This window comes from Tiliqua scincoides, chromosome 3, assembly GCF_035046505.1.
Source record: "Tiliqua scincoides isolate rTilSci1 chromosome 3, rTilSci1.hap2, whole genome shotgun sequence".
NCBI lineage: Eukaryota > Metazoa > Chordata > Lepidosauria > Squamata > Scincidae > Tiliqua > Tiliqua scincoides.
Genome location: NC_089823.1, coordinates 71,483,998 through 71,510,452, shown reverse-complemented (window position 1 = coordinate 71,510,452; position 26,455 = coordinate 71,483,998). Strand labels below are relative to the sequence as shown.

Here is a 26,455-nt window from a genome sequence, read left to right as displayed (position 1 = left end):
TTTCTTCTAAAAAATTTTTTTTCCATTTACAAAACAGAATGTGATTTACACTCACCTTCAGGATCAAGGAGTTTCTCAATTCCTAAGTGTCGTTTGGCTATGTTAAATGCATGGTCTAATCGCTGTACAGCTGACTTCTGGTAAACCACACTGTCCCAATCAAATAGTTCTGGCCTAAAAAGGAAACAAAAAATATTGGCTGTGTAATTGTACTCCCATTTGTGTTAAATAGAAATGTTTTGTTCCTGTGCGATTCTCTTGGCCTGTAACTGCTGTGCTGGTTACTGAATTTATTTGAAAAAACTGAGGAACATTGTTTGCATTTCTAACAAACCATATCTCTGTTTATCTAAAGCTATGCTACCTTTCTAATCTCTTTCCCATACAATCTGGTCCCAGTGGGTCTGCTTGGATCTGAGCCACCTCAGGAGGTCTGGGTATAGTGGAGCAGCGTAACTGCTAGATTACCAGAAGTGGAGCGCGATCGCTCCACTTTCACTTCTAACGAGCTGGGGAGCCCTGCAGACGCTCACGCAGAGCTCCCCGCATCCCAGGACGGCTGCTGGAGGGACTGGTGAGTGCATCCCAGTCCCTGCAGCCCCCCTGAACAACACAATCCTGGGGATTGCGTCGCGGCCTCCCCCCACTCCCACTGCCTCCCCCTGCCCTTGCAAGGACTTACAGCGGTGCAAACTCTCCAAGAGAATTTGAAAACCCCTGCTGTAGTGGAATACAGCCCATGTCTTCTCCATAAGCACCAACATATATTAGTACAACTCAAACATGGAAAAGTGAAACTTGTACTTTCACACCAGAACTACCAGGCCCCAGTAGTAGCTCACCAAATTCAGTTCACATAATTCCTAGGCCCCAATAGTAAGCTCCTCCTGTTCTTCTAGTTTAGTGTGTGTCTACTAGAATACATGGACCTGGATCAAGTCTACAGGTGCTTTGCCATTGTTTGAAGGTGAAATTAGCAGTATGGAGTACAAATATAAGCCTACAGCACAGATAAGAAAAAAAAAGGGGGGGAATGAAATACCAAAAAAAAGCAAGGCAAGTTTATTTCATCTGGGTTTTGTTTCAAAAAAATCAACACATAGTAATGAGGCAAATAGCAAAAGCCAGACCTTGGATGCTCCTGCAGAAGAAGAAAAAGCAAATGAGGAGGACTTTGCTGGGACAGAAGAAAAGAAGCACAGTAGCACTACCCAAAGTAAGGAAATTATCCCATTTTAATAAATGTTTTAATTTACTGTCAATCTTATTCATGCTAAGTTAAAACTGTCAAAAACTTATTTAAAACATCTGGTCTGTAGGGAAATTTAGGAAAGGGGGGAATCAAGCATCTTGTCCTGGGCCCAAAGCCAGCTCTCAGTGGCCCTGGATGCAGAACAGTGACATCACTGCCAAGTTATGGAACTTCTGTACAACCTTCAGGCGAGCTGTCCTGCTTGGATGCTGGGGGAGACTATTCTCTACACAAACAAAAGCTGTTTGAACTTTTAACATTTCATTGTCTGTCTCATTTAAAGATGTAATGGCACAGAACTTCATTCAAGGCCATAATGTATCATCACCATCACCATCACCAACACCATCCTGTCTTCCTCATGTCAAACCAAATGCCCAAGGCAGCTTACAAAGTTGTTGTTGTTGTTGTTGCTGTTGTTATTAACAGTATTTATATACTGCTTTTCAACTAAAAATTCACAAAGCAGTTTACAAAGAAAATCAAATCTCACAATCTAAAAAGATGCAAAAGAACACCTGCAGACAGCCACTAGAAAAGACACTGCTGGGCTGAGGAGGGCCAGTTACTCTCCCCCTGCTAAATAAAAGATGAGCACCCACTTGAAAAGTACCTCCTACCCAGTTAACAGGGGTTCCACAATAAATGTTCAATATTGGAGGGCGGGTAAAACAATTCAGCTATGATTTGGTCCAGAAAGAAAGAAAGAATCAGCCAAGCCAAACTATTACAGAGACACAGAGGGCAGACATCAACCCATCACTCAAATGCCAGGTGAACAGTGGCGTAGCTAAGGGGGTGCAGGGGGTAGCAGTTGCACCAGGCATCAAGCTTTAGGGGGGCAACAAGCTGAGCTTGACACTAGTGACCAAAATTGTGAAAATCTTGGGTGTATGAATAATATCATCATGTTATATATCATTGGAAATTTAATTTAATGCAGAATGCAATGCAACAAACTGCACTGGAATATCTGTATTCTATCAAAAGTTATGGCAAATTAACCAGAAAATGAAAACACAACTGCCTTGTGGAACAAAAAGTGGATTTGCTTAACTCCAAACTGACCTATGAGATTGATTGTTCTGAATGCCAATGAGATGTTATTGTGATACAGCATGGAACCAATAACTTTTCATTTATTTACGTAATTAAATTTGATTTTGTCATTCAGGGGGGACTACAAAATCTTCTTTGACCCCAGGTAGCAGATATATAGCTATGCCACTGACTGGGAGAAAGCAGCAGAGGAAGTGAGTTGTGAGCTGCTGGGTGGAGGAGGTGGGTTCCTCCCAATTTTCACTTTTTAAAAAGCCTGGGTGTGATGTCACTTCCGGTTGTGACATCACTTCCAGGGCAACATTTTGAACTTGGCAGTGGGCTACACAATCATTAGCTACGCCACTGCAGGTGAAAGTTGAAACAGACATGTTTTGTGCCCTCACTGAAAGGTCATGAGGAAGGGGTAGTTCTTTTCCCAGAAGGGAATTTCATAGTTGTTGCACCATCACAGAGAAGGCAGGCCAGAATGTATGGGAGAAGTTAACCTGGACTGGAAACAAATTGGCAGCCAGTGCAGTCGCTGGAGCAGCAGTCTGCCAAACTCCAGTAAACACCCAGGTATATAGAGTCATAGATAAAAGTGACACAGCAAAAAGGACTTAGTTATAAACATTATAACAACTGTGTATATCAGAAAATGCTCTGGAGTTCAGTAGACCACACATGGCAAATATTTTCACAGGCCACATTACAAGACACATTAGTTAATCTGCACAATGATCTTTCCCGTTGCCTGAGTTGGGATACTCCTATTTCTTTTAGGAAGAAGGCAGTGAATAATCTTATTTGCTGTGCCTTATTCAAAAATGGCTTTCTTGGGAGAATACTAGTAATGCAATTTAATTCAAATTGGCCTTTAAATAAGGATGCAGTGATTATATGATGTGTGGATTTGTATAAACTGGGTCATGTTAACACTTTGCACACTGAGAAGTTGGAGAGATGCAATCTCCTTATTCAAATGTAGTTTTATGCTAGCTACTTAAATTTCATTCACTAGCATGAAGATTATAATATGAAGTTCTTCCTTTCAGTATTATTAAAAGTTTTTCCTATTCCAACAGTCTCTTATCTTTGAAAAAGCTTTTTTTTTTTTGTCCTCAGTCAAAAGCAGAGTGAGTGAGTGGTTCCAGATGTGAAATCTGAATATATGAATAGCAACTTGCTGAGGAAAAAACATAATATCTGAAGAGAAAGAACAGACTTTGGGGAAAAAATATTAGGAGCCATATCTGCAGATTCCATATCTGTGAATTGGGTCTGCCCCCCCAAAGTGCCCCTTCCGGAAGCGAGGGAAGGCTTCCCAGGACATCCCAATGCCTTAAGGCAGAGTTTCTCAAACTGTGGGTCATGACCTGATTGTGAATGGGTAGTGAAGTTGCAACTGACAAGCTTAATAGCAGACAAGCAAAATGCATTGAACCCTATGGAAGTGAAACTGAGCGATACCACGCGTTTAGTCATGAATAGATGAAAATCCAACGCCACCAGAATGGTCCCGATCCAACGAATGCACCCCCAAAACACACCCGAGAAGGAAGTCCCACCAAACTGGCAAATGTATTGGGCCCTATGGAAAGTGAAACTAAGCTACATGTTTGCGTTTATTCATGAGCAAGCAAATGTGACTTGGCTCCTGGTCAGATGAGGCAAAGGGTGGTGCAAGGCTGCTAGATAGGCAGCCTATAAATAATTAAATAAAATGAATAATTAAATGTAAGTAAAACAAATAATTAAATAAGAGATGAAATGGGGAAGCCAGCCCTGTTCCACCAAGTGAATTCTCTCTGTAGCCTGCCTGCAAAAACCTCAAACCCCCCCACCCCCCCAAAAGAAATAAACATCGCAAGAAGTGGTTCCAAACCTAATAGCACTGTAAAGCTAGGTGGGTCCAGATGGTGTGTAATTTTAAAAAATGGGTTCCAGTACTATTAGGTTTGGAACCACTTCTTGATTGGAAAGTGTTGTTGCTCCCCTTGGCTCCAGAGGATGAAGGGAGGCATTTGCCCTAATCCATGGTTTCTCTTAACCGCAGGAGATTCCAGAACAGAAGCCCGTAGGTACCTGGACATGCCTGTACTGTGAGTTCAGAAAACAGTTTTTGTATGTCACAGGAAATGATACATAAAACCACTAAAACACATATGACAGACTAAAGAAAGGTGCTCACAAATCTCTGTGGAATTATGGCAACTGTTAATTTACAAAAATTTGCAATTCCCAATCAGTTTAAATTTTAACAAAAATGATTATAAAATGTTTCATCAGTTCAGAAGCTGTGGTAAGACTAGAAATGGTTATAGACTAGAAATGGAGAGATATTGATTTTGATACTATAATAAAACATATTTAAAAGTGTGAGATTTGATGCAAATTATTAAGCAGACTGCTTATTTCAAACCACGTTCAAGGATTTCATTATTAAGAAAATGCAGGAAACAATGGTCAAATATATAACTAGTAAAGTTTCACTGTCGCATGCAGGCCTCCACAATTTTGGTTATCCATCCCACCATGGCAAGTAGGCTGAAACCCTCTGGCTACAGTGGTGAGCTAATTTTGGCTCCACTCAGTGGAGCAACTTTGGTGGCTTCCTCTGGGAGAAGTTGAGCCCTGCCCATTCCTCTCTGGCTCCAGAGCAGGAAAAGGAAGTGTTGGGGGAAAGGGGATCTTCCTTGAAGGCAACCACAGCTGTGACTTAGCAAGCAAAGCCATTCAATGCTTGTGGAATGCTGATCATGTCACTTATTCAGGGTGGCTGGATCCAGTCATTGAATGCTGTCATGATCAGAATTAGCTGTCTGTCTTATTCTGTTGAAGACAATGTTCCACTTCAATCAGTGTAGGATTAAGTTTGGAAACTATAAATTTTTAAAAAATGAATAGAAACATGAAATGCCAAACTTAGCAGCATTCTCTCTAGGCATACAGATAGTGTGATGCTGTCAAATGTAACCTTCAGAGATATTCAGGCAGAAGATTTCTTATTTTATGTCTGTTGACAACAGCTTAGCTTAAATTGCAGAAAAGTCAACTACAACAAACTTTTGACTTAACAAATAGGGAGTGTCCATTAACACTGAAAGTCCTTAAACCCTGCCACTGCTTACTCCATTAGTTTGTTGAACCTGTACCTTAGAAAACACTTGTGGCACTGCTGCTCTGCTGTTATCCACCAGGCTATTCTAGGAGGGACTCCTCCATTCCTAGAGTGCTATATTAGACAGAGGATTGGTAGTGCTGGCAGAGCTGGTAAGTGTGGGATGCGATGATTTCACCCCAAGAAGTTCCTCTTCACCCTTCCAATCTTTACCTGTCAGCAGGAGATAAGCCTAAGGCTATAACACCCTTAGAAATAACAGCCCCAAACTGGATGTCAGTGGGACCCCATCCTGATGTACAAAGAGAGGTCCTTTTTGTGCCCCACAATCCCAAATGTAAGGCTGAAAGACCTTAAGCAGGAAAAGTGCAGACCACAGGTCTGCCACAGGTGTACCAACTGCCCATGCCATTTCTTATAGGTTTTAGATCACCACAATTTGATCTCCAACCCACTTCTCACCCAAGCCAGGTCTGAAAACTCAAGCACATAACCTGAATTATCTTTTTTGCTCCCAGGAAGGAGCTTGCCTGGTCAAAAAGCACCAAAACAGGCAACTAAAGAAGCTGTCTGAAAAAAGGCTGCTTAATACAGCCAAGCATAAAGATTAACAAAGGCATCAAAGCCAGTTCAAGGCACTCTGAACCAAAGAAGGGCATGATGCACTAACAGCTGCATTAGACCTACCTCCTTTCCACAAAGCAGCCGATAGAGTACTGGATGCACAGGGCAAATACATTGCCATCTTAAGGACAACAGTGAGGGAGCAAAATTGCTAGATTTCTGCCAGAGATCACCCCATATAAGCTGAAATACTGGACAAAAGCCAGACACTTCTCTCCTGCTCCTCTATTTGGGACGAACACCTGTGTCAGTCCTGGTCCACAACTTCCTAGTCCCTCACGCAAAGGTTTAAAACCTACTGACTTTCCTCTGTGAAGAGTCATCACTCCGATGCTGAGAATAGTTGCTGATGCAGCTGTGTTGGTTTCCAGTGTGTTTCTGGGTGCGGTTTAAGGTGCTGGTTACAGCCTTTAAAGCCCTAAACGGTTTAGGACAGCAGTCACCAAATTGGAGACCACTGTGCACTGAAAACAGCCTTCCTGGCACAACCAGAGCTTACCATATGTCACTGGGGTGGTCTGTGCACCCCAGTGGGGGCACAGCCAGCACTGTCAAACTCACACAGCTCCCTTACCTGGGAAGGGGGTGGCAGCAGAGAGGCAATGCAGGGCACAGGCCCTCCAGGCTATCACTGGGGTGCTCTGCGCATACTGGCAGGGACGCAGCCCTCACGGCTCCCTTCCCTGGGAGGAGGACAGCGCGGCAGTCCAGGGAGCAGGCTTGCCTGACCCTTTCAGGGCAGCAGCCACAGTGCAGCTGCCTAGCTGAGACCACAGCTTGACATAGCTGCTCCCCACAGTGGCGCCAGACAGGGGAATGGGATAGCCCGAGGTCTTGTGAGACCTCGGGAGGCTGGAAGGGGTGGAAATCCCCCGCCAGGGAGGAGGCCTCATAAGTGGCCTGGCGGCAAAGGCAAGAGGTTGCTAGGCTGGGAGCGTCTACAGCGCCTCAGCCATGGCCCAGGGAGCCCTGAGCACCCTGTCCACCTTACCTCTTGCCTTCGCTGATTGGAAGAGGTCTGGGAGAGAGACCCTGACAGGGGGATTGATCCCCCTGAGCCCTATGAGCTGGTGGAACCAAACCAGGATCCATTTCACACGCCTTTTAGGGGGATCCCTCAACAGGGAAAGGGGGAGAGCCGCAAGACCACTGACTGGGGGAGGGGTAGCGGCCCCAATCCTGATACCACACCCCAGGGAAGCAGCCACAAGATGAGGGCCTCTGCTGGGACTCTCTTGTGGAAGACATGCCACCCCTGGAAGGTGAGGCCCCCAAAACAGCCCAGCAGACCCGGGACCACAAGGGTCCCCTTGTTAACCCCTTGTGTAAGGGGGACCTGTGGGGCAACAGGAGTATGTATGGACTCTGACAATATTAAAACCAACCTGCATGCTACAAACAACTTGTTGTTCTTCAAGCAGGGTGAGACTGATACCCAGGACCAGGGGATCACTCAAGAGAGCCTGGGGGAGGGGGGCACCTCACCCATTGAAATCACACCATATCACGGGGGAACCTGCTATTGTCTCCAATCTGCCCCAATGGTTGGTCGACCCCAGGGGTGTCCAAACTTTGTGGCAGAAGGGGCCACAATTTACATTAGAATTTGAATAAATTTACATAAATTTACATAAATGAATATATTAGAGATGGAACTTATGTGAACGAATGAAGGTCTTGCAATAGCTTAAGGCCTATAAAAGGTTTTGCATAAAGCAAGGCTGGCCTTTCCTTCACTGTCGCTGCTGCATCATAGACATGAAACAGCAAGCAGTGGAGGGAGCCCTCATCCCACAGCTCATGCGAGAAGTTGAACAGTCACCCTCACGCCAAGAGCAGTTGCGTCAGGCCAGCACAGGCTCCAACAAGTCTCAGGAGGGCCAGAGGCTCAATGGAGACGGGGGTTCCTCGTGGGCCGGATTGAGAGTCCCTGAGGGCCACAAGTGGCCCCCAGGCTAGGGTTTGGGCGCACCTGGTCTACCCAGCTGCGTCTGCCAGGAAATCCGGGTGAAGAGCCTACTGAGGCAACAGAATGTGGCAGCTGCTGGGCAGCATGGACATTTTGGAAGATCAGAGGTGACAATAGCAGGCTCCCCGGTGGAACAGCAAGCTTGGTTCATGCAGGGGAGGGGTTAGCAAGGATGTCAATCCAGCCTGTAGGCCGCAGTTTGGAGTGCCCTGGTTTAGGACTAAAGGATCTCTTGGCCAATCTTCAGAGATTGGCCAATCTCAGCATCTTGTCTCCTGTGTGAGACCAAATTATTCACAACTGATGAACTTGGTGCTATTTTGAGTAATCCCCCAAATTTAAAATTGACAATATTTAGAGGCACAGGTCAAAATAATGTATCCAAATAATGTATCCGAATCGTTTCCAAACTCAATATACACCAAATAATGTATCATACAAATAGTTTGTATGTATCAGGAGAAGCCATACCAATATCTCAGATATTAATTCTGATGTAGACGTAACAAGTAACAACATGCCCAACAGGGTTAATATAGTGAAAATTGAACAAAGTAAAGCAGGAGGTCACTAGATGGAAGATTTACAGATAATGAAACAAAAAAGCAAGCACTCTAATAGTGTCAGGTTTTTTTTTTGGGGGGGGGGGGAATACTGTAACACACATATATATTGGTATGTTTTAAGAATTATTCCTTTTTGTGCTAAGAAAATCATAATAGCTTACAAGAGAACTAAAAAATCTGATGGATAGTACATTTGGATTTCTTCTTTATGAGCAAAGAGCTGTAGGTATTGATTGGAATAACTAATTCACTCTCATAGTCACTTCCCTTGCGGTGTTAGTGTTTCCTGCCAATTAACCCGAAGAGTGAAATCATTCTCTAATTCCAGAGATTGAAAACATACCACCTTCAGTATTTTATTACACAAATGGCTCAGCAGGTGCAGTTTATGCTATCAGGTACCCACAGGCAAACTGTATGTAGGAAAATGAAGACGTCTCAAGAAAAGGTGTGTAGGACATAACAGCAATGTAAGAAAAACACGGACAGAGGTTCTAATGGTTATGTATTTGTGAAACATTACCACAAAGTTACTGAATTTATTTAATTAGGCAAAAGAAAAATTAAATTATAAGAATGAACAATTGCTACTCAGATGAAAAGCAGTAGGCTTTTCAGCATGGTATCCTTGGGACTGGACAAAGCAAAGTTTTTCTAGCTCTACGTCAATAATGAAGTGTTCATTACATTTATTAAAAATGAATTAAGTTTACATCATGTTTGAAACTGTAAGATATACTATGTAAGACTTACTATGCCTGTAAGACATAAATAAAAGCTTGGAATGGGGTATACATTATGCTAAATGAACACAGGGCGCAATCCCATCCTGCACTGGAACAGGCAAGCCAGGAGGCTTGCGCTATATCCAGCGCTGGAAAGTGGCCAGAAGCAGCTCAGCCAGAGTTAAGGGGAAACATTTCCCCTTACTTCTGGGTGAGGGCTGCTGCTCCCTATGGGTCTCCTTGGACTTGCACCAGCTCTTGAGGTTGCACAAGTCTGAGAAGAGCACAGTGGCTTGAAGCTGCTCCGTTCTCCCTGGGAATGGGGGTTGGGATCTGGCATAACTGCCAGATCCCAGCCCCGCCTTCCGCTCCCTGCTTGCCCACCCCTGGGGCTGCCCACCGTGCGCCCTTCCCCCGCCCAGGAACACCTCCCTCCCACCACCTCCCCGCCTACCTTTTGTGCTTGTGTCAGCCCAGCCGGGCCAAGGCAAGCATCCGAGAGGAAGCTGGAGCAGAGGCTTATGTTAGCCTCTGCAGGCTGGCGCTTCTCATAGTGCCAGCTTGATTGCACCCACAGCATCACAAATCTTGATGTTATGATGGTATAATTGCAAAAACATTTTTTAAAGACACATTTTGTTATAATTATGGCAAGACAACTCTCATAGCTAGAACTATCCCCCAAATCCATGTACTATTGGGCACCGCTTCCAGGGCCACCTAATGAAAAGACAGAGAAGGAAAGAGAAGTACTACCAGTGCCTGAAATTCTCACAATTTTATGAAAGATATAGATTTTTATGAAGTTTTCCAAGCTTTTTAGCACTGCCTGCCTGTCCATATTGCCACATTTCTCTTTTTCCAAAAAAGAGCCAAAGAAGATTTATCAGGGGCAATTTTCACCCTACTTACTGTGAAGGAATTGTTTTCACTTTTAAGTGTTTACTCTGAAGGTAAGTGTTTGGAGGACTGAAATCTGGTTCCGCTAGCCATGGAGATAATGGCAATTTTGCAGGAACGTAGTTAAATTAGTGCTATGCTGTGTAAGCTGCTACATGATGTTAGGTGCCTCTCTCAGGCTAGGCTTAAGGTCACCATTGCCAGCTTCAGATACCTAAATAATAAATTAAGTCCTGCTGTGTTGCTGCTATGAAGGTGTGTAATTAAAATACTACACTGCTATTAGCTGTTTTGCACGCTATCAGCTAATGCTTGCTGCTATTAGGTACAAACACAGGGGTGGCTGTTAAATGACCGGGAACATCTCTCCACAGTCCCCGAAGCAGCTTGAACAATACATTTCCTCTCATTCTTTCAAACTGAAATCATATTTATTTTACAGTGGATCTAGTAAGAGTATATTGCAAAGACAGATGGAGTTGAAGACAGGAAGAACAAGCAATTCCAACGCAACTGCATTTATATGCCACCCTGTAAAAAGGGCTGTCAAATCCAGAGAGAGAGCATGAACTTTGTGTTGTTGTATTTCTCTCCGGAGCCTTTAACCTTAACTAGTACTTGGTTTTTCCCTACATTTTATGAAAAGCTATCAAATTATATCTGCTCCAAAGTAACGGGCACATTTCATGCCTATGATGATGGGGTCTAAGTTGGTTGAGTGCCCAGAAATGGACGGCTCACTGAACACAGCATGGAACAAAGACGTTGAAAACGTCTGACAATCCAATCCTGTACATATTTACTCAAAAGTAAGTTATATTGAGTATATAGGATTACAGCTTTACAGCCCAATCCTAACTAACATTTTGACAACAAATCAAAGGTTCCATTGATGCAAATGACCATATGGCAGAATGCACAGTGCACTGGTTGGCAAACTTCAGTCTCGGAAGACTATGGTATAAGCCTACAGCACCCAGTATTCCCAAGCGGTCTCCCATCCAAGTACTAACCAGGCCTGACCCTGCTTAGCTTCTGAGAACAGATGAGATCAGGCATGTGCAGGGTAACAGTTGCTGCTATAGGCAACCATTTTGGAGTCGCTACTGTAAACCGTGACAGTGTGAGTGGCCACTGCTGCAGCCAGCTACCCACAGGAGCACATGTAAACAAGTGCAAGGGGCGGGTGGTGAGAGGAATGGGGCATAGAGTGGGTGGAATGGGGAAGTGCCTGAGCAGGAAGGGGATGGCAGGAGGCAGAGCAGGGGATGGACGGTGTGGATCCTGGTGACACAGTGAGTTGCACTATCCCTTTCCTTTCTCCCCTTCCTTCTCCCTTATGCTCCTTGGACATACACCAGCAAAACAGTTGGTGTACAGTCAAGGACACTCATTGGGGAAGTGGAGGCTTACCTCAAGGTAAGGGAATTAAAGTTCCCTTAACCTGAAGAGGCCTCCATGACTGCTCACTCACTGCAGAATACAGTGCATGCATCACTCGCATGGCTGCAGTATCACTGAGGGAGTTAAGATTTGGCTTTTAGTCTAGAAAAGAGAATACTAAAACATATAACATTATGAATAGCATAGAGCAAGGGCATTAAACATAAGGCCCATGGGCTGAATGTGACCCATGAAAACAATTTATTTAGCCCCCATTATAACTGGGTTCTCCCAACGTTCCCATTGATAATTGAACCCAATGATAATTGGGCTCACTCATATCTTGAAAATATGAACAAGATTTGCACATTTTCTCTTCTGTCATTTGCAGCTAATGAGTTTCTATTTGAGAGCAAAGTGTTTATTTCAGGCCATCATCTGCTTAATATTGTCAGTTCCTGCTTAATTATGTCTCTTCTGGCCCTCTGAAGGCACCAAGAATGCTAACTTCGGCCCTCTGTATGAAACAAGTTTGATACCCCTGGCATAAAGAGTCAGCAGAGATCATTTTTCTTAGATAACACTACAACTAGAAGCCATTCAGTGAAACTTTGCTGAGGACAAACAAAACAGAAGCAATGTTTCAAACTCTGCATAATTATCATGTGGAACTCATTATTTCAAGATGTGGTGATCGCTATAATTATATATACCTTGAAAAGTGGTTAGACAAATTCATGGAAGATACAACTATCAGTGACCATTAGCTACAACAGTTAAATGGAAATTCCATTTCAGTTCAGAGATAGTATATCTTGATTTCCAGATGCTCAAAAATTAATAAAAGATTACAGCCAGCACCCTGACCCCAAGTCTTGCTTTTGTGATTCTGACAGACCCCTGGCTGGACAACAAAATTTGGAGTAAATGAACCTGGGCATATAAGAGGTGAAACAGCATGAACAGCATTTTAGTGTCATATCTGTCCTACCTGTAACTGTGAATGAGTGCATTGAAAGCCAAGCCATCAGACCAGCTACTGGTGAAATTAACAACGTTGACTTGTGGATAGTTCTGAGTTGATTGACGGACCCAGCTCAGCAAGATCTTTTCACTGTTTGTCTGTTGCAGTCCAGCCATGATGTTTTTCATTACATCTTTGACCTGCAGTAGACAGAACTTCATCAGTAGTTGATTTATACATCAAAAGCAACTCATTTTGCTCCTACAAACCAGTTTCTCTTCCTCTACACTAAGCATCAGGATATTTACCACAGTGAGCTGAGACAACATAAAAATACACATAAAAGGGGACAGAAGGAAACTGTATAGGAGCATAAGGTTTTAATACCAAATAGAAAGGATCCCTGTTCTCCTTGCAAGCATTTTCTTCTTATTTTATTTAAATTTACAAGAAGAGAAGCACAGTGTGTCGTGGTAAGTCAAACACAACCCAATTTTAACCTCCCTCTGCTCTGGTGGAGAGTGAGGGTACGGGATTGGCGACACTAGTGCGCTCTGTTTCCTACATTCCCTGACCCAGTCCACCGACATGAGGCAACACAGACTCACGCCAGCCATTTGGAATGCGCAGATCTGACTTGCTCCATTGCACTGGCTGGGGCTCACCCTTGGGCAAGTGGACCAATGTCCCCTTACCCCAAAGAGGCCACCAGCATTGCAAAACACCTCAAAGGATTCAGCACAGGACCCACTAGTCCAGCTGCATCCGCACAGGGAGTGGCGGTTCAGAATGAGCCACGCATCTTTTCTTGGTTACTAATATCTATTTTTAGTCTGCTGCATTCTGAAGGGCTGATATTTTCTGGAATTTTCTGAAATATGACATCATATAGGAAAAGAAATATAGTTCATATGCTTGAAACAAGATACTGAAAACTGGAAAAAAAACTGACAACCATAATAAGTAATGTTCTTTGGTGTCAACATTTAAGGAGAGGATTATGGATATAACTATAGTAAGGTACAAATAAAGTACATTGTTTTAAAATAGTTTTGGCTACCATAAACTTACATCCAGCTATATGTTTAAGTCATACCATTATGCTCACTGAGAGAAAGAAGGCAGATAAAGAAAAACAAAAATGTGTCTATTTTGCCTTGGTTTCACTTTTTATGAGTTTTCCACTGTTCTAATCATAAATGATGATGCCATTCTTTCTGCCTGAAATGGGATGGATAAAGAGATTTTTGTCTGCATTATTTTGTTATCTCAAAATTGTCCAAAGAACAAAATGAGAAAAAAGTAATGCTATTCAAATCTTGCTATTCATTGCTAGGAAAAAAAAAAGTTATATTCCCTTTTGAGGATATGTATTATGCTCAAGAATCTTTAAGAGAAATATTAAGCTAGAGTCCTGTTCTGCATAGCAAAACAAAATGCTTCTTTATAACCCAAGGTGTACTAATTTCCCACTTTCTTTCATACCTCATATTTTCACCTCACCATCACTGTGCTGAAGAGACTGTTATTAACCTAAATTCTGTCAGGCATACAGAACAAATGTCAGTGCTCTTTGGTAATTTGGAATACATCCTAAAAATGTTTTGCAAATGATTTTCACTCTCACCTGCCAGTGGAGAATTATACTCCAGATCAATCCTAGGGTCAGTTTATGATTTCCATCCACAATATCTGTGCTTCCAATATTCACCAGATCTACCTACCAGAGCAAATCAAAACAGGTGGTTAGATAACACTGTCCAACAATGAAATTTTTACAAGAATGGAAGTAGTTTTTCTTTATAGATTTTTGGGTGCTGAACATAAAAATCACAGTTAAAATATCTCCTAGCTCAAATTTCCAAGAAAATAAACCATTTCTGTTTCACATGTATTCCAATGGGATGTCATAATAGTGACACTCATAAGAGCGTGGCAAACGCTAAATTCTTGTCCGGGTGAGTTGGATCACATGTTTGCGGGAACATGCATGTATCAAACTGTGTCAGTGTTATCGCACTACGTGTTTCTGTAAAACTTGGGCTCCACATGCATGCTGTACGTACATTGATGAGAATGTTTGATACATATGCTCCCGCAAACAAAAGAAACTGGATGGATCTGGTTCCAACTGCTTCTTTGCGATGATCACATGATTCACGAGGCAAAGACATGTGATCCAATTCACCCAGACCAGAATGTAATGTTTGCCACGCTGACTTATAATAACATCCCATTGAAATATATGTGAAACAGAAATGGTTGATTTTCTCAGAAATTTTAGCTAGGAGTGTATTTTAACTGTGATTTTCGTGTCAACATTTTGCAAAATGTCAACATTTTGCAAAATAACAAGAAGAGTAACATTTCCAGGGTAATGAACTAAAGAAATATTTGCTGAATTAAATATAAGCAGATTTGTTGAAATTAATAAAGTATACCAAGACAAAACAGCATATTAGAGAAATCTATCATTTGGTTTTTAGTGACAAGCGAACGTTCTGAGCATATTTGCTAAACAGAACAAATGATAATTTGACAGAAAGCAAATAATACAGGATATTTTAGGAAGATGCAGTTGGCATGGATGTAACATTATGCAACAAAATAACGTCCTGTGGTAACTTGCCAGGGTCTAATGCCACCTGCCCTGACTCTCCCCTATCTATCCATACTATCACTTTGTCACCCTCACTACTGTTTGTCCTATCTAACACAGGTTTTAAAGCTGCTGGAATCTGAATGCGTTACTTTCAAGTTGTATTACTTATATGCAAACATTAATGTAATTATCTTATTACATTTTTAAAGAGCAATGAATGTAGGCACCATCTGATCCCAAGCACATTTAATCAATAGTGTATGCTTTCGATATCCAATATTATGAGCTGTTGAAAATGCATTACTGTTTTCTGATATCGCATCCTGTAAAAACTAAGTGGAAGTTATAATGTATTGAATTTATTCTTGAGCAGGGGGCATATTAAAAATAGATACGGAAGAAGTGTATTAAAATTATTGGTCAGTGAAGATGCCTCCATATTGGCACGGTAATCTCCAAAAAGTGATGGTATTTTGACACAGGATGGGGGGGCCTACATATCCATGGATTCCATATCCATGGATTCAGTTATCTGTGGATCAGGTCTGTGCCCCTGCCCTGGCACAGCCTCTCCAGATCTCTGCCGTCCCCATGTAGCATCCTTATAAGGCAGGGCTTTTCAAACTGGGGTGTCGCAACGTCCCAGCCTGTAGGCCCTGCCCCCTGCCCCCTTAAGGGGCGGGAGCAGCCTGGAGGCAGGGAGGAGGCAGCGGCACGATCCCCAGGATCGTGCCGCTCAGGGGGGTTGCAGGGAGCCGGGTGTGACCTGCAGCAGGGCTCCCCGCAGCAGTGAAAGTAGATGCAGAGCGAACACGCTCCACTTCCGGAGGCAGGGCACAATTGCTCCGCATCTACTTTCACTGCTGCGGGGAGCCCAGCTGCAGGTCGCGCCGGGCTCCCCGCACCCCCGGGAGGCTGCAGGGGCTTGGGTACGTGTACCCAAGCCCCTGCAGCCCCCCTGAGCAGCGCGATCCTGGGGATTGCGCAGCTGCCTTCCCCCGCCCCTGCTGCCTCCCCCCTCCCGCCCAAGCAAGAACTTAGTGGCTCTCAAACTCTCCCAGAGAGTTTGAGAACCACTGCTATAAGGCATTAAAAATGTCACTTCCAACTTCTCCATGAAACCAGAAATCATGCATTTTTAGCTGCCGAGTGCAGTCTGAGCCTATCAGAGACCATAGCTGGACAGGCATGTCTTCCAGAGAGTCCAGATCGCTGGGACGTGCGTTTGCCCGTATCCTCAGTGTTAGCTATCCGCAGGGGGCACCACTGTATATCCTTACTGTTATACTCTCAGTAACACCTTTAGATACTTCAATAATTGTCAGAGAGTGAGAAAAATATCACATTTATGTAGCCTGGAGAGGCAAAACAATTTTACAAATGGGAACTGAGGCTTAGAGATAACTGCATGCCCAACACAACTTACTGAACTCGTGACAGATGTCGGACCTGCACTCTAATCTCCCAGGCTTCAACAGTACATACAGAATCTTATTTATTGTGTACCTTACTCCAGAAACAAGCTGTGAGATCCCTTTTAGTTACTGAACTCTCTCTTGAACCCACTGCTGCATTATGAACTTGTGCAAGTGATTACTTACATTATTTTTCTGCAGAACTTGTAGTGCCTTATTGACGTTGTTCAAGGCATGAACCCTTGTTGAGCCTTTTTCTTTCCCCTGTAAATATATAGTAATTATTCATGAAAAAACCAAAAACAAAATGTGTATTTCATTAAAATCTAATTAGAGAACTGCCATTGTAACAACACACCAGATCCTAAAGTACTAACCGATGTCAATCCTTTCAGTAATATTTATAACTCTGGCATGATTCAATAACCATATTGAACAAATGAGACAAATTCTGGCTATTTTTATTATAGTTGGTTACACATTCCATGGATCAATCTGTGGATGTTACCATGGTATCAGGCATATATGATATTCTACAAGAAAATCTTCCCTAGTCCCACTTTCAAGCTTATCACCATTCTTACATGAGACAGGGAAATAGATCATGCAAGGTCCCAATTAATATTTAAAATGATAACTTAGGGCACAAACCTAAGCAGGTCTACTCAGAAGTAAGTCCTATTGTGTTCAATGGGATTTACTCCCAGGAAAGCGAGGTTAGGATTGCAGCCTAAGTTTACTTCCTATAATTGACCTAGGCTTTAAAACATTAGGGGCCCAATCCTATGTTGCTTGCCTGCTCCATGGTACAGCGGCGCTGAAATGGTTGCCACTGTATCCTGCAGGACAAGAGAAGCAGCCAGAGGTCTCCTCAGAATAAGGGAACATTGTTTCCCTTACCTCATGTAGCATCCTTGAAGCCCTGATGGGTCTACTTGGATCTTCAACAGCTCAATTGCTGGTGCAGAAATAAGGAGATTTGTGTTGGTCCCCAAGGCTTTGGGGGGGAGGAATAGGATCTGGCGGCAGCCTCTGTCGCCATCCCCGCCCCTCCTGGGCCCAATCCATCTCCCATTTCGCCCTTCCCCTGTCCAGTTTTGCCCCCTTCTCCCAGCTTCCTCCACTCAGAAATACTTCTCCACCACCTGGTAGGGAGCTTATTATCAGTGGCTCCTGCTGCCACCCTAAAGGCCCAGTACCGCATGGCGCGAACCTTCCAATTGGCACCTCTTCCCTCCTGGCCACCGCAACGTGCCTTATGGCACATTTGCAGCAGCCACTGCCCAGGCAGCACTCAAATGAGTGGTGCTGACCAGGCTGAGGATCAGGTTATAGATCTGATACTATGGAAGAAGAATATATTTCTACAACCATTATCATCAATGCTTGCATTTTGATATTATACCCTTCAGCTCCTATACCTATTTCATCATTTATCCAAAATGGCGAAAACAAACCTGTATCCTTTTAATGAATTTGTGGTAAAGGCCAACTTTTTAACCCTTCTAGGAATAGTACAAGCCTGCCTTCAAAAGGCAGTTTGTGTCACTATATGTTCTAGAAATATTTTTGCCCAGGAAATCAGGAAAAGTACTTTATAAGTACTTTATAAGTATACATATAAAGTATAAGTACTTTATATGTGAAGAAAAACATGGAAAGCATGGAATAGCTGTCTAATAAAACAAGCCTCCACTGTGGTCCATCCTAACCCATATGGGTGTGGTTTCCTGCATGGGAATTTCCATGCCCCCTCCTCTTGCCGCCCCCTTACAACTCCAAAAAGATCCACCTGAGTGAGGAGCAAGAGGCATGCAGTGGGGGGACGGGACGGGACGGGGGGCTTCTGAGGAAGCGGTTTCAGCAAAAACTATCCCCCTTTGTACAAATGGTCTATAAAAACATATTGGGAAACAATCCACAGAGATTGCAATAGCAAGCTCAGCAATCAACTACTTTTTCAGTCTGTTTAAGGCACAAATATTTGTTTAAAAGGAGAAATAAGTAGATTTTTTTTTTCTACTTATGGAAAATTAAGTAAAACATCAACTGATAGTGATGAAAACTGTTGAAGCTATTTTTATGTGCAACTCTTTATCTGTAAAAAATTAAGTTCATTGTTTTAAAATGTCAGTGACAATCATGATATTACTAGATTTGAGTTGTGTCAATGGATCAGTCAAAGAGCAAATACTTTGCATGTAGAAGGTACCAGGTATAATCTCTGGCATCCCCAGGCAAGACTGGAAAAGACTTGGTTATTTTCTGAAATTTGGAAACCTTTTCTGACAGGTTATTTTCCTGAACCTTGGAAATATACTGCCAGACACAAGTAGATGATACAGACCTGGATGGACTAGTGGTTTAACTTAGTATGTAGATTTCCTGTGTTATAGATATGGGGAGGAGGATGCCAGGATGATTGGTTTATGTGTCGTTTATGATCTGTACTGGGAAGCTGCTTTTAAATTTTTGTTAATGCTGCTTCCCTGAGAGCTGGAAATTGGAATAAAATATCCATCAAAACTTGGACAAGGTGATAGTGCAGCATGTAACAAAAACAGAGGGTCTGGAATCCGTTTGAATTTGGAAAGAATATTTTCAGAATTCTCCTTATCTAGATTTTAGATTGGAGTTCCAAATTACTTGGTTTTGTTTCCCAAAGTGGAACCATTTTATTTTCTAAATGTATGAAGCACTCTGCAATGGTGTGTCACACTCCTTTCAGTTCAGTTCATTTGTGCTTGCAGCTCAAAGTCTACATTATTCACAAGCATGGTGCATTGATTAAACACTGACAAGAAGCAATCTTGGTGTCATCATATGTATGCCATCAATATTTCTTTTTGGTTTAATGGGTTTAACTTTGGTTTTGGTTTAACTTTCTGCATCTTTCCCCAACCAAAACTTCAAACTTCATGTCACACAGTTCAGAGTTTTAGAAAATGTTGCCAAGCTGGCATTTTCAATAGCACGACCATCAGAAAATCTTAGCAGTTGGAACTGTTGAGGTGGGTTGTTATTAGTTGCTGTACCAGCAAGGTTTAATTTATACAACAAATAGGCAGAATAGCAGCAGACAGGAGGAGGAATTGATTTTTTTTAATGCAGCCCTACTAACTCCACATTCAAGAGCTGCCACTGGGTGTCAGAGGTTGTTAACTTTATGACAGAAGAGTGAATTAGATGCTCTTCATAACACACATCTAGCCTTATAATTCTATAAATGTTCTTATAACTTCCAATTCAATAAGCTTCACAATGATCTGTATCGGGATGCTGCTTTTTAAGTTTTTCATAAATCATCTGGAGTTAAGGATAAGCAGCAGATGATGATGACACCAAATTATTCAGGGTGGGAAAAATCAAGCAGATTGTGAAGAGCTCTAAAAGGATCTCACCAAACGGGGTGAATGGGCAACAATATTGTAAGTGTTCAGTGCACGAGGTCACTGTAAATAAATGTAAAGTGATATACACTGGGGCACAAAATCTCAACCTCACAAATGGATGGAGTCTCAGTTCTCAATGATGAACCAAGAAAGTCATGGTAAATAGCTCAATGAAAAGGTCAACTCAGTGTGCGACAGCTGTGAAGAAGGCAAATTCTATGCTAAAGGTCATTAGGAAAAGGATCAAGAACAAAACGGCAAAAATAATAATGTCCCTATAGAAATCTGTGTGCAGTCACATTCAGAATATTGTGTACAGTTCTAGTCACCACACCTAAGAGAGAATACTCCACCAGGAAAAGGTGCAACATAGTGCAACTATAATGATTGGGGACCGTGTGTTTTCCAAACGAGGAATAGTTGCTACTTTTGGGGCTTTTTAGCTTGGAAAAAAAGATTATTAAGGGGGAATATGATTAAGACCAGTATAATTATGCATGGTGTGTAGAGCATGAAAAGAGAAACACGTTTTTCTTCCTCTCTTAACATTAGGATTATGCATCATGTGATGAAACTGATTGGCAGGATATTTAGGATGAACAAAAAGAAGTGCTTCTTCACACAACACTCAATTAGTCTGTGGAATTATCTGCCACAGGATGTAGTGATTACCACAAGCACCGATGGCTATAAAGGCAATTGGACAAATGCATGCATGACATGTCTTTCAATGGTTCCTAGTCATGATGGCTATATGCTATCTCCAGGTTCAGTAGCAAGCTGTATGCTAGTGGCTTGGAAGCAATGGCAGGAAACAGGTAAGTCTTTCTCTCCCATTTATGGGCTTTCCAGAAGCATCTGGATAGCTACTGTGGGAAACAGGATGCTGGACTAGATGGGTCTTTGGCCTGATCCAGCACAGTTTTTCTAATGTTCTTATGTAAAGAGGAAAATGGGATTTTCAGAAACCAGGCGTTCATGAATACAATCACTAAAATGAAAGCCAAATACGGTTAACAGTGTCTAAGACATATCAAATTGCTTTAATATTTACTGTTACATATACATACAAGTCTTTGGCCAGTAAAACCTTCGAGGAGTTCCAGAAGCCTTCGTCCATCTCGAAAATCATTGAAGAGATCTTCTATGGGATGTGTACCAAACTGGAATGAAATAATGGGATGTTTTTAGCTATGAAATAAAAAATTATATTAAAGCACAAAAGACAAATAGAAATCAGTTTAAATTAGAGCTGAACTAAATTTGCAACAGTCAGTCTTTGACAGCCCACATGCAACAGAATTTAGTAAATGTTTATAATTTCATTTACTTAGCCAAACACAGGTGAATTTCAATTTTTATGTCAAATTTTGTGACTAAACTTTGGCAACTGAAATCCAAATTTCAGGTATACTGTTTCAACACATCAGGCTTCAGTATTTTGTTCCAAGGTGTAAATGTGCACAGTGTGTTTTTATTTTCTTTATCTTTGAAAATAAGCAGGTAATACCAGTGCAGGGGTGTGGGGAGAGGGGGTAGTTCAGGGCAGAGGAGGGCAGCAACTGAGGTGGATGGATTGAACCTGGGAGGGGACAGGATCGGTGGCACCAGCATACCCCATATCCTATCCTCTTCTCCAGCCTGATCCACTAACATGGGTCAACTCGAACTTGTGCCAGTGATCAATTGAGAACCTGGCCGCAGTGTCACCCGATCACAAAATGCAGCCCCCATCTGAAAAATGTCACTTCTGGTTTTCTGCAAAAACTGAAGCGCCATCTTTTGGCATTCTGAAGGCCTCAGAAGGCCTTCTGGGGGGTGAGGAGGCTGCGGGCAGCCTTGCCAGCTCTTAAAAGACCTGAAGGTCTCAAAAAACGGGCCTGAAAACAAGGAAAAAATGGTGGTGGGAGAAGGATTGCAGCGCTGCCACTTGTGGGGTGCCATCCAGGGCATTTGTTGCCTTGCCCCATCCCCAGGTATGCCAGTGCCAGTGATATCACCTGTGCAGGTCCAAATTGACCCACAGAAGCTGCTGGGGCTTACCCTGGGGCAAGGAGACAAATGTTCCCTTACTCCAAGGAGACCTCCAATAGCTGAAATTCCTCCTGGGATGCAGCGGAGTCTGTGCTAGCGTAGTTGCATCGCCGCATGGAGATTTAGTTAGGATTGGGCTGACAATTAATGTTAATCCCAGACAAACCCACAAAATTACAATATATGGGAAGTTAATTTCAGGGGGAAAACCGCCATAGAAGTATCTTCAACAGGACATTTTAATTACAATTGCTAAATTATAGCAAATCTTAAAGTTGAATTGTTTAGGTTACAAGCAGATCTTTCAAAACTATTTTCAGGAGCTTGAAGAAAAACTTCCTGTTAAACATTGACTAAATATTACATAAGGTTTCCTATGTGCCGCCACACAATCTAACCTGAAGAAGATCCTGCTATTTGTCTGGCAGTAAGGTAATTAAGTCGCCTTTCAGAAACAGAATGAATGTCTTCAGTGGATCGACATTGCAATAAGTCTTTAGAAACAAAGAATCTGAAGAGGCAGTAAAGAAATACCTTGCACTTTCAAGGTCATTGGAAAAGTGTGCATTAAGATGTAAGAAGCTTTTGGAAGAACAAACTAACATATTGAAATGCCACTTTGTACTCCAGATGCATATGATATCAATTGCTTTCAATATGATTCAATTCAATTCTTCGTTATATGCCAGTAATAGATATATAAATGAAATTTAGCATTACAAAACTTATTCAAATACAGACCATCTCTTGTTATCCACTAGGGTTCCGTTCTGGAACCCCTAGTGGATTAAAAAAAATCTGTGGATAAAAAAAAGTGGAAAAATAGATTTAAAGACCCACTTCCAGGTTTCTTGCCCCTCCGTTCCTCCTAATGGAATAAGGTCTTGCCTCAACATCCGCAGGGGTTCGATTCTGGAACTCCCTGCTGATACCATAAAATGTTAAATAAAAGTAGTTTAAAAAAATTTAAAAATGCAAAGCGAAGATACATTAGGTCTCCACTAGAGTACATTTTTGGGTTTTTTTGTCTTTCAAACAACTACAGATCTGACACATCTTCTGAATTATATTGTTCTATTTATTCTATTTCTAACCAATTGTAAAAAGGTTCCCATATAGTCTTAATTCTATCTAGTTTACCATCATCATGTAATCTTTCTGACAGAATAGCCATTTCAACTATCAACATGTTCATATTTGGCGCCTCTATATTTTTCCACATCTGTGCAAATAAAAGTCTTGCTCCAGTGTTGATGTGAATCAAAACATGTCTGATATTTCTACTATAACTATCTGCTATAATTTTTAGGAGAAATAATTCTGGAACAAAGGGGACAGAACATTTTCTGTAACATAGTATGTACATTTTTCCAATACATTTTTACTTTAGAGCAGGTCCACAACGTAAAATGTGCCCACAGAATCTTTACATTTCCAGCATTTGTTAGACAATCCTGTATACATTTTAGCTAGTTTATCAGGTGAAAAATGCCACCTATAAAACATCTTGTAAATATTTTCTTTAAATGAAATTGCTTTAGTTAATCTAATATTATTTGCTCCCAACTTTCCAAAGGTATAGTATGTCCAATATTTTTGCCCATTGTATCATTGTGTCTTTTACTATTTCATCTTCCATATTTATGTCTAATAAAAACTTATACATCTTTTTTATATATTTTCCCTCATCTTCTAAAAATAACTTATCAGTATCTTGCAAATATATTCCTGTTTGTTTTTTTTAATCTTTCTTCAGTCTTGATTTTATTTGGATTTCTAACCACCAATTCAGAGCTATACCTTTATTTTTAAGTTCTTCTTTCGACCACAGTTCCGTTTTGTCATTTAGCAGCTCTCGATAGGTTTTATTTTTTGTATTCCCCCAACCTACGTAATGTACCTTTGTACCTATCCCCATATCTGAATTTAAAAATAAAACATGTCCCTTTACAATTGTGGTTTAAAAACAGCTTTTCTTATTGGTGTAGAGAGACAGTCAGCAATCAGAAATGCAAAGGACCCCCTGCCTTTGCCTGGCTCAGCTGAAGAATGGAATGACTGCTTGCATGACTGTCTCTCTACAACAGTAAGAAAAGCAGTTTTTTAAAACTGGTTTTAAAGGGATGCATTTTTTCCTCTTCTCCAGGGATCAGCACATTCCTCCTCATTTGTAGCGGCCATTCGCGTTGAATCAAATACGTGTATAAAAATCTGTGTATAACAAGGTTGGACCTGTAATCTGGATGGTACTTTAAAATTGGCTGTATAATTTCTGTATTTCCCAAATGCTTCTGGCACATCACATGTGCATGGAAAGATGTGAGGCCTCCCTTCAGCTTACACCCCTGCCAATCTGGATGTGACCTTTGATCCATACTTGCCTCTGGTAATCACTGCAGAGTAAGGTGGTGATAACAGAGCTCCATTGATGTTACTAGGGGGCAGGCTCCAGGGACCCCTCTAAACATTTGTTTATCCTGATAACATTGTTGACTTTCCCCCCTGCCAGACCTAGAAGCTTCCCTAAGTAATCCTAATGAAAGCCCCAAAATGTGGATTCCAAGATCAGATATTTCATAGCTAATAACTGCAAAATATTGGACCAGCATTTTGCCATGACTTGAATTGGTATTTATGCCCAGCATTTCCAGAAGAGGAATTCAAATCGGTAAAACAATTTTCCCCTCTTTTTCTGTAAAGCTTGTATACATATACTGTATTTAATATTTACTCTTTGATAGTAAAGAGGAAACAAAACTGAAACAAAAAGAGACAGGCATTAGCTGACTAAGATTTGGTGGTAAGCTAACATGAGACTAAAATCAAAAATTGATGTGTAAAACACACTTACAAGGAAGCTCAAATTTCTGAATTATAAGACTTTGAAATAAGTTTCTTTCTCCTTGCACAAACCTCTTAATTTAAGCAGAGCACAGATGCTTCACTATCCTACAGCAACTAGGTAAACACTGCTCAGTCTCCTTTCTACTGAATAAAGGTCAAATCACAGACACTTTTGTTGTTCTCAAATGTGGCTGGTGGCTGTGATTGCTAATCTTTACATGATACCAGGAGAGCTGAATAAAACCCAGCAGGCTTTAAAAAGGAAAAAAGGCAGTCACAAAGATGCAACAAACAGAGGGAGATAAGATATCTGATAGATGAAATTAAACCTTCAGCTCCCCTGCAAGTGAAAGGAAAACTGAATTCTACCTAGAGAAATCAAAGAAAACTGTTACACCTCACAAAGGAAGCCATAGACACCCAACCTCACAAACAATATATATGGCTATCCCTAACAATTTCAGGGTCACAGCTTTCACTACAAAAACACCATTACTTGTTATTGTGAAGAAGCCCCCTCCCCCCCAACATAAGTATACTGTCAGGACTTGCTAGGAATGAAACAGGATCCTTGTGGATCAACACCGGCTTTTGCACCACTGGGACTGCAGGTAAGACTAGAGAAGGGAGGTAAAGACAATTTCAGCTGCAACATTCACAACGCAACTCATAATCAGATGACACCAGAGGCCTGATCTGGTGCTACTGGCTAATATAAAGCACCTACAGTTGAAACCTTCCCTTAATTTGAGCAAGTTCTTGGTTCAGAAGGGTCACAGGTCTTCATGCGGTTCTGCCACATGATCAGCCTTTAGCCTGATTCTAGCAGTGTTACCCCCTCCCCACTCAACTCTGGTTTTCTCTCTACTTTTGTGCTGATCCTGCTTCCTGCCCAAGGTATGGAGTACTTGTAGGATCATTACTATAATTTTCTTGACAGAGCAAGCAACCATCAAAAAGTTGTTACACATTTAGATTTCATTGGAGTACAAGATGTGCTATTTGCTTTCCTAATTTAAAAATAATCAAATACGTCTGCCTTGAACTATAAACTGTGGTATAGTCTTCAGAGTGTAAGAATGCTAGGACTGAGGTTCAATTCCCATCAGACATGAAAGTTCATGGTTGCCTTTTAAAAACCAGTGGGTGTCAAAAGCCAGGTGGTACTTTCAGGGGAAGGACAGCACTTCGAAGGGTGGTTCCTCAATCCTCCACCCCATTCACTACCATCTTTGGGTTGGCTACTTCTATTCTGTCTCATCCACCACCATTCCTCACCTGCTACTCTTTTTAAACTGCAGGAGTGGGAGTGGCTGCCTAGATAAGGCAAAGAGGTGGTGGCAACAGAGATGAAGTGCTACCACAAAAGATGGGAGGGAAAGGCAGTGTAGGCAAGCAGCCCTGCTTGGAGGCTTCCACTCACAACTCCCTTATGGCAATTCCATAGGGCCAAACAAGGTTGCCACCAGCATCCAACAGGAGGCTGTACGTACTGCATAAAGTTACACATGGTTTGCACAATCCACAGTTTCTCATCAATTCTTCTCAAAACAGTTTTTCTTAGTTTCTAGACCTCATATTCACAGGCTGATGAAATACAGTGAAATTTGAAACACTTTCCTT

General features: G+C 41.9%; 1 protein-coding gene and 1 pseudogene across 4 annotated transcripts in view; both read right to left on the bottom strand.

Annotated features, from left to right (window-relative positions):
• The window catches only part of DMD (dystrophin), a 1,248,719-nt gene that overhangs the window by 971,086 nt on the left and 251,178 nt on the right, over positions 1-26,455 (bottom strand). For all 4 annotated transcript variants that reach the window (XM_066619666.1, XM_066619670.1, XM_066619667.1 and 1 more), the window contains exons 3-7: positions 21,025-21,117; positions 16,749-16,826; positions 14,173-14,265; positions 12,573-12,745; positions 56-174 (exon numbers count right to left, since the gene is read on the bottom strand). In XM_066619666.1, the coding sequence (XP_066475763.1) occupies positions 56-174; positions 12,573-12,745; positions 14,173-14,265; positions 16,749-16,826; positions 21,025-21,117 (556 nt within the window). The remainder of the gene's footprint in view (positions 1-55; positions 175-12,572; positions 12,746-14,172; positions 14,266-16,748; positions 16,827-21,024; positions 21,118-26,455) is intronic.
• Positions 11,163-11,285, bottom strand: LOC136646911 (5S ribosomal RNA; annotated as a pseudogene).